Below are 8,206 nucleotides of genomic sequence, written 5' to 3'. Positions count from 1 at the left end.
ATCTGGCTCATGATAGGGACCAGTGGAGGGCTCTTGTGAACACGGTAATGAACCTTCGAGTTCCATAAAATTCTGGCAACTTTTTGAGTAGCTGCAGAATTGGCGGCTTCTCAAGAAGGGCTCAGCTCCATGGGCGAGTGGACTAAGCACATACTAAAGTGATGCTTAATACGTATGGCTTGGAGCAACGTTAAGTTTTGAAGAACAGTAAACCGTCGCTAACCCGATTACAGTTAATCCGGACCCGATCATGAAGAAACCTGTTCACAGTTGAGTATATACTTCAGGAGCAAGACGACTTTCAGACTGCGTTGAGGGCAGCTGGGGAGACTGTGAAACACTACGAGTTAACATTTCTACTTACACTAATTACACAGGGATTGGAGATGTCGGAGGCTTGAGTCACTAATGCAGGGAACCCGTTCTGTATGCGATAGTTTCCAACGTGACCCTGGCTACCGAACCTAGACGCTTCCTCTTACGGATCCGAACTCCCCCCCTCCCACTCCTGATCAATAATTGGAATGTACCGCGGCTATATAAGTGCACAGAACACTAAACACACAATATTCACATCTCAACTGCCGCAAGAAACTGCAGTAATCATGTACAAGCTGGTAAGTACTGATCTACAAGACTCTTTGAACAGTTCTGCCTTTTGAAAGCCAATCGACGTTTCGGAGCAACAATTTACCTTCATCTTCAGTGTAGAAGAATGAGCCAAGCAAGAAACCAGCGTGAAGCAGGTAGCAATTAGAAACGTCGATTGACTTTGAACAGACTACACGGCGTCATAACCACCGGTGTGAGAACCTCAGGGCTCTTTTGCCACGAGTGTTTGTGCCCGCAAAGTTGATTTAAATTGACGTGTTTCCACACAGCCACACAATTGGTCAAACCTTCGCCAGAGGATATCACGAACTCACGCAGAAACGAAGGTCTACAGATTTACACAGTAAGATTTTTATATACGCGGGTTCAAGTCCCGATGAGGTAATTGGATTTTTTTCAATTTACGCAATACCTCAAGCCACACTCTGACCCTAGGGTCGACTCAGCCTCTAACAGAAATTAGTACGTGGAATCTTCCTGAGGGTAAAGGGCGGCCAACGCGTAAGGGTGACAACCTCACCGCCATCTGTGAACCGACTGTCTAGAAAATATGGGAGCCTCGACGTCTCACAGCCCTATGGGCCTCCATGGCCCGTTACAGGGACAGCTTTAACTTAGACATTTTAAGGGTTTTGATCTGATTTAGCAGTTACAGACCGAATTAGGATATTGCTTAAAAACGTGTATTTCTCAACACCCTTTTCACATTGGTTATCATTTTAAAAACATTATTCTCCTAGTAAAGTCACATGGTAACATTTAAATTCATAAATAACTAACTCCATTAAGCTGAGCTGAGTTGAAAAGCTATGGAGTTAAAGCATCTCCTTGTTTTAGACCCTTTTGGATATGAAAATTATCAGACAAATGTTTACCTATACGGACATCACTATATGTTTCGTTTAAACACATTTAAATCAGCCTAACTAGTTTCATGGGTACCCCAAACCCTATGAGAATCGTTTGTTCGATAATTTTTACTGCTGTTCTGTATGGGTGTGAAACTTGGTCTCTGACATTAAGGGAGGAACATAAATTGAGGGTGTTTGAGAACAGGGTGTTGAGGAGAATATTTGGACCGAAGAGAGATGAAGTGACAGGAGGTTGGAGGAAACTGCATAATGAGGAGCTTCATAACTTGTGCTCTTCTCCAAGTATATTTAGAATGATCAAATCAAGGAGGATGAGATGAGCAGGGCATGTAGCACAAATGAGAAAAGGAATGCGTATAGGATATTGGTGGGAAAGCCAGAAGGAAGGAACCACTAGGAAAACCAAGACGTATGTGGGTGGATAATATTAAAATGGATCTTGGAGAGACAGGATGAGGTGATAGGGACTGAATTGAGCCGGCTCGTGATAGGAACCAGTGGAGAGCTCTTGTGACCACGGTAATGAACATTCTGTTTCCATAAAAGGCTGGGAATTCCTTGAGTAGCTGCACAACTGGCGGCTTCTCAAGAAGGGCTCAGCTTCATGAAGTTAATGTCATTAATAAATGGTTCTGCTACTCTAAATTACACAAACGGTGCAGTTGAAAGAGTGTCGTTAAATAAACAATCGTCCTCCAATTCTACGCTATATGAGCGACTACATAAGAAATCCTTATGAAGATGATGGTCAGATAAAATTACTCACCTACCAGACTACACGGCTTCATAACTCCACAGTCTAGAATACGAACATTTTTATGTACCGAGGTCAGAACACAGGGTCCCCTGCAGATATAACGCGGATTACTTTGCGAATATATCAACAACTCAAATTATATAGGAATAATGAATTGAAAAGAACATGGAAGGAAACTCGTCGACTCATGACTCAGGAAAATGAGAAGAAGAAAAAAACTGTCATGTTAGTCGTCCCGACTGAGAATCGAACCCATCGCTTCTCGAATACAAGTTAGAAGCTTGAACCAACTTGGTCGTTTGTGATGTGTAGAAAGTTTCGAGGGAACTTGCTGCCTCCATCTTCAAGGCTGAAGAGCGATAATCTCATACACTGTTGCTTTCGTTTCCAGATTGTTCTTGCTGTTGTCCTCACTGTGGCCGCTGCGGCCCCCGCGCCTGGTGGCTTACTGCACGCGCCAGCGTTAGCGTACGCAGCCCCTGCCATCCACGCAGCACCCGTTGCATTAGCTGCACCCGTTGTGGCTGCTCCAGTTGTGAAAGCGTACGCTGCTCCATTGGTGGCAGCACCAGTGGTCAAAGCATATGGCCACTCCGTGGCTTACCCTGGCCTGTATGGTGGCCACTACTTCTAACTCAGGAATCACATTTTTTTCTCCTTCATCATGTCAGCCAACTTCACAAATTTACAAATAAAATCAGTTTGGTACCTGTAGAAAATTTGTTTTAATTCATTATTCTGTTGGCGCTGTATAGTGCCGATACCGATAGCGTCGTTAAATAACCAACCTACGAACATTATCTCCCTGCTTTTGGGCTTGGCCGCTCTCAATAGACTGCTTATTTGATCTGGTCAAGTTCAGGAACTGCGAAAAATACTGTAATGTATTAATGAGTTGCAACATGGTTTTACTTACAGTGCGTCACCCTCCCTCCCGCTAAGAAATGCAGAAGCAGCCACTGTCTTGCTATTTCTTGACACATTTCTCACGTGTAATCCAGAGGCCATGTCTAAAAACTAACCTAGTTCTTCTCGAGAAGCTACCAGTTGCTTTAACTACTCAAGAAATTCCTTGCACTTTATGGAAACTAATGCTTCAATCTTCTGTCCACAAGAGCCCGCCACTGTTCATATCCTGAGCCAAGTGAATCTAGATCACAACAGACTATTTACGAGCCATTTTAATATTATCCTATCTACGGTCAGGTCATCGTCCTTGACACATTATCCTTCCATGTGTGTGAAATACAGAAGAAAACCACGAAATATCTCATTCACGATCCTCGTTTTCGGGCCCAGATTTGAATCCACGACCTCTTGAATAAGAAGCCGCACCAACATCATGGATACAACGTTCGGTGTGTAGCCTATCCCCTTCAGGGGCAAGTATTTCAGTCTGATCTACCGCGTGAAGTCCAGCTGACCCCTGTCTTTGTGCGGAAGTGAATTATACATGGAGCTCTTGGCTACATCTCCCACAGCGCGGATTGCAATCAAGCAGCACACCCGCTGTAACAACACTCAAATATAATACAATCTGTTTCAATACAACCGACTACCAAGGCAACAAAAAGAAGAAAACAACAGAATAACATGCAGTCCCCCAACATGTAAAACCGATTACAATGGCAAAAACGATAAAAACACATATTAAATTTAGCCCCCCCCCCCAAAGAGAGAGAGACTGACGGCTACCAGAGCCGTCACACAGTAAAATATGGTCATGCGTCTCATAAGAAACGGAACCAAGAATCACTGTGCTGGCGAGGACCACCAGAAATTTGGCAGTCCGCCAGCCAGTNAAGCCACGAAACCGGTTACCATGGCAACAAAAAAAAACAATATACAAGAATTGAAGTTAGAAACTTGGAAGAAAATAAAATTGCTGCAATGACTAAGCCTCACACCATTAAACAACATAGGAAGAGTGGAGGTAAAGCTCCACATGCTCCTAGACCTCAATAACAGTGGCTACGCTTCAGTCTCGAGCGTAAAGAGGCTCTGGTAAACATCTGTGTAATTCCAGGATTTTAGGGTGTCCCTGGAAGCGCTGGAGTAAAAAAAATTCCTTCTGTCACTTTACATATTCTCTGTTTAGTCTGTGTCCTTGTTAAATTTATTCAAATATTTTTATTTATCAACAAGCCTATGAACCGGCTTAGCCCAGTCGACATAGTACTCTAGGCCATGGGCGGGACGACCCAAGAATCAAGGTTCTATTCTCGGTAGAAGCAAAAGATTTCCGCCCTCTCTACAGCGTCCAGACCAGCTCCAGGGCACGCCCAGCCTTTCCTATGGATACCGGAAACCTTTTCCCCAGGGGTAAAGCGGCCTGGGCGTAGAGCTGACCACTCACCTCCATCTAGTCAGTCATGAAACTGCAGTTCTGCACATTGTTGCAGGTCCCTATCAGGTTGTACGGTGACAGCAGGAACCTAAATAGCTTTACGGCCTCTGTACATCCCTATAAACCTTAGGCACGGACTCAATAGAAAACATATTTTTGTAAACGTTTTTACAGGTCTGTTGCTTAGCACTGGGCATGGCGCCGATCACAATGAAAACACTTCTTCTGTTAGAATTGTTGTGCAACCTAGCAACGGACTGTTTACCAAGGACCTGTCTTCGCGGGAACTTGTTTACCAATCCGTTGCCTAGCAATGGGTGTGCATCTAACAATATCTTCAGTTCGTTGGGTATAATATCTGGACAATTTCAGATCCGTTAGGACGGTCAAATCAAGAGAAAAGGACAGGTGGGACATGTAGTACGCACTATATAGAAAATAAATGCATACAATATTCTTGCAGGAAAACTAGAAGGAAAGAGACTATTTGGAAGACCTAGGCATAGATGCGAGTTTAGTATTATGGACGTTTAAAGAAACATCGGGGAGTGTGGACTGAATTCATCTGGCGCAGGACAGGTTCCAGTGGCGTATCCTTGTGACCACAGAAACAAGCCTTTGGGTTCCACAAAAGAAAGGGAATTTCGTGAATTCAAGAACAAATAATAACTCCACTAAGTTAGTAATCGGATGTCTAAAACATCTACGTATGAGGGTACGTCATCATTACAGAAATACTAGATTACTGTCACGGGTGTTAGTGACTATAGACGGGGTTTGGAATGGCGAATGGATTTGCTGACCACTTAGAGATCGTAACTAAAAGTAATTATGATATAGCTGATCTCCAAACATTCCAAATCACCAGAGCACATGCTAAGTCTTCTCAGTCTGCTTTCACTAGTCGTTTTCTGGTAACGGTTCTTGACAATGGAGATCCTACGGCTTCTGTGCTCACGTCGTTTGTGTCCGGCGAATATCCCCAAAACTGTCCATTCTCTTAATTATGGTGCCATCTCTTCTCAGCCATCTTGTAGAAATCAACTAAACTCCTTGCTGCAACTGCCCTGGTGATAACATATCGGCACGAATCACATAGAAAAAACCATTCTTCTATTGTTCCCTCGCCGCGGGAAAGTGTTTACCAAGCCGTTGCCCAGAAACGGATTGTATAACCTTGCCCTATCACCGGGCGTTATTTAGCGACCGTTACCTAGCAACGAGTCTACACGCTACATTATATTTTCCACATATGATGGGAACAAAAATTGCCGCACCGGAGATCTCGTTAAACACAACGGAATATTTTCCGTAAATGTACCCATTATACGTATGACAAATCCTCAAAGACGTTTCAGACGAAAACAAATTAGTCTGACATTTCTTTCTCATCTGGAGATCTTAGAGCCGATTACAGTGGCCGAGCGGTAAGAGACATGAATAGTCTTCGCTCGCTCGTACGCTGGGGTCGTGGGTTCAAATCCCACTCGAGGCATGGATGTCTGTGTTATCCTGTGTAAGGAGCAGCCTTGCGACGGGTTGATCCCCCGTGCAAGGAGTCCTACCAACGACCTTATGATTACGAAACTGAAGTTAAACAAAGCGTTTCCCGGATGCCCTATGCTCCAAAGCTGGAGGAGAGAGAGAGATTCTAGGTGAACCTCCAGCATCCGCCAGTTCCCTGCAACGGAAGGAAGGAATGACGCAGGTAACTGAGCTGAAGAACAAGTATTTATTTTAAGGAAGCAAGCTCTGAGGTAATAGCATTTGAATTCAGACACTGATCTGTTGTTAGAATTCAGAAACAGAGCTTCGCATATCTGCCAGCATTGTAAGCAGCCATATCTGTTACGCAATCCGTAACAGACGTGACGCAACAGAAGAGTGCACAGTGCTTTCTCTAATCAGTTGTGATTGAATTTGACGCCTTTATGACACTATTGTTAATTCTACTCGTGTGCCTGTCGCTATGGTAACTTGACGTAATATTGGCTACCTGGTCACCTGATGTAACACAGAGGCATCGCATGATGGTATAAAACGTCACCGGTAAACTACTGGGCGTCAGATTCAAGTGCGTCTTCAAGAGAACATTCACACACGAATCATGTTCTGCAGAGTGGTAAGTTCTTGTTGTACTAAAGGGTTGATAACGGCGTACTCGGGATGAAATCTTCGGTACAACCCTTATTCTCAGTGTTTATGATATAATATATTTAAAAAATAAATCAGACTATTTGATAATGTGGGGCATGCGGTAGAATACTTGGTTACCGCAAGGTCGGGGGTTCGATAACCGATGAGGTCATTGAATTTTTAAATTGACCTAATCCTACCAGCCGCACTATGGCCCTGGGTCGATTCAGTCTCTAACAGAAATGAGTACCAGGAATCTTCATGGAGGGTAAAGGGCGGCTGATGCGTAAGGCTGACAACCTCACCGCCATCTTTCAGACGATTGTCTAGCAAATGTGGGAGCTTCAGCGTCTCACAACGCTACGAGCCTCCATTGCCTATTACAGGGATAGCTTTGCTTTTATTATATTAATTATAAATATATTATTATATACTGCAGATAATTACGATATCCCAGATTCGGAAACAATGTTTGGGTTACCCATTTTTGGTGCGTCACTTTACGACGCTGTCAGGTCTAGACTATATACCATCGAATTGTAGGATGTTATACAAAGTGGAAATTATCTGGAAGGAAACGATCTTGGGATAATCAAGGCAAAATCGTGAAAATTTCCTGAAGAGACTACAGGAACAAGAAAAAAAACCTCCGTCAGACTAGCCAACGTTGCGGTCAATATTCGAGCCAAGAACCTTCTGTATACGAGCCAAAAGCGTGAACGCTATGCTAACCTGCTCGATGTCAGAGTTGCCGCATCCAACCCGATATAACGTAACAGTAATAATCCCTCCAACAGGATTGGTTTCTTGTGTGTTTGGTTTTGAAACATTTGAAACATCGACTTCATGTTTGTACAGTGCCTTCTGCTGGTCGCCCTGGTGGCCGGTTCAGCAACAGCTGCACCAGGAATCATAGCAGCAGCTCCGGTGGCCTACGCCCCAGCGCCAGCCGTGGTTACCGCCCACAGTTCACAAGTGTTCGCTCAGCGCTTCAACGCACTCGCTGCTCCGCTGGTAGCAGCTGCATACACGGCCCCTGCTTACGCTGCGTATGCGCCTGCGCAGATTCTCCTCAAGTGAATGACCCTGCTCAATACGGTACAATCTTGTCTCCTGCAGCCACCAACGATATTTTGTTTGTATGATCAATGATTAATATAGATCAGCTTTAAAATCAAAACAGCAGCTTATGATTTATTTACCCTTTCACACATCCTTACTGCATAGAAAATAAAATTGAAGCTTACTGTCGACAGCTCACAAAAGCTGGTCCTCCAGCTTAGGGACACAAATAAATCCCCGCCGTAAAAGACTCTAAAACGTTACGAAACGTTTCACATGGCTTCTTCGGAACGACGTAATCAAAGGAAAATGAATGACATTTTGCTCTTTTAATGTCTGGAATTACTGCAGGTCACGTGCATTAAAAGAGCAGATAATATCAAAATCAACTGACTTAACTTTCCGAAGAAGGAAAGAGAG

The 8,206-nt window shown here is 43.9% G+C and overlaps 2 protein-coding genes across 2 annotated transcripts in view; both read left to right on the top strand.

Moving 5' to 3' along the window:
- Positions 1-430: 430 nt before the first annotated feature.
- LOC111863534 (cuticle protein 16.5) lies at positions 431-2,875 on the top strand. Its single transcript, XM_023849927.2, has 2 exons — positions 431-617; positions 2,633-2,875. The coding sequence occupies exons 1-2, from the start codon at positions 525-527 to the stop codon at positions 2,873-2,875; spliced, it is 336 nt and encodes a 111-aa protein (XP_023705695.2). The 5' UTR covers positions 431-524.
- A 3,782-nt stretch (positions 2,876-6,657) lies between these two features.
- Positions 6,658-8,206, top strand: part of LOC111863528 (cuticle protein 16.5) — a 9,662-nt gene continuing 8,113 nt past the window's right edge. Inside the window, exons 1-2 of the mRNA XM_033751199.1 lie at positions 6,658-6,710; positions 7,583-7,800. Coding sequence (XP_033607090.1) covers positions 6,696-6,710; positions 7,583-7,800 — 233 coding nt within the window. The 5' untranslated portion in view covers positions 6,658-6,695. The remainder of the gene's footprint in view (positions 6,711-7,582; positions 7,801-8,206) is intronic.

Source organism: Cryptotermes secundus, unplaced genomic scaffold, assembly GCF_002891405.2.
Source record: "Cryptotermes secundus unplaced genomic scaffold, Csec_1.0 scaffold1379, whole genome shotgun sequence".
Classification (NCBI taxonomy): Eukaryota; Metazoa; Arthropoda; class Insecta; order Blattodea; family Kalotermitidae; genus Cryptotermes; species Cryptotermes secundus.
Note: the sequence above shows the minus strand (reverse complement) of the source record. Positions and strands in the feature narration are given on the sequence as shown.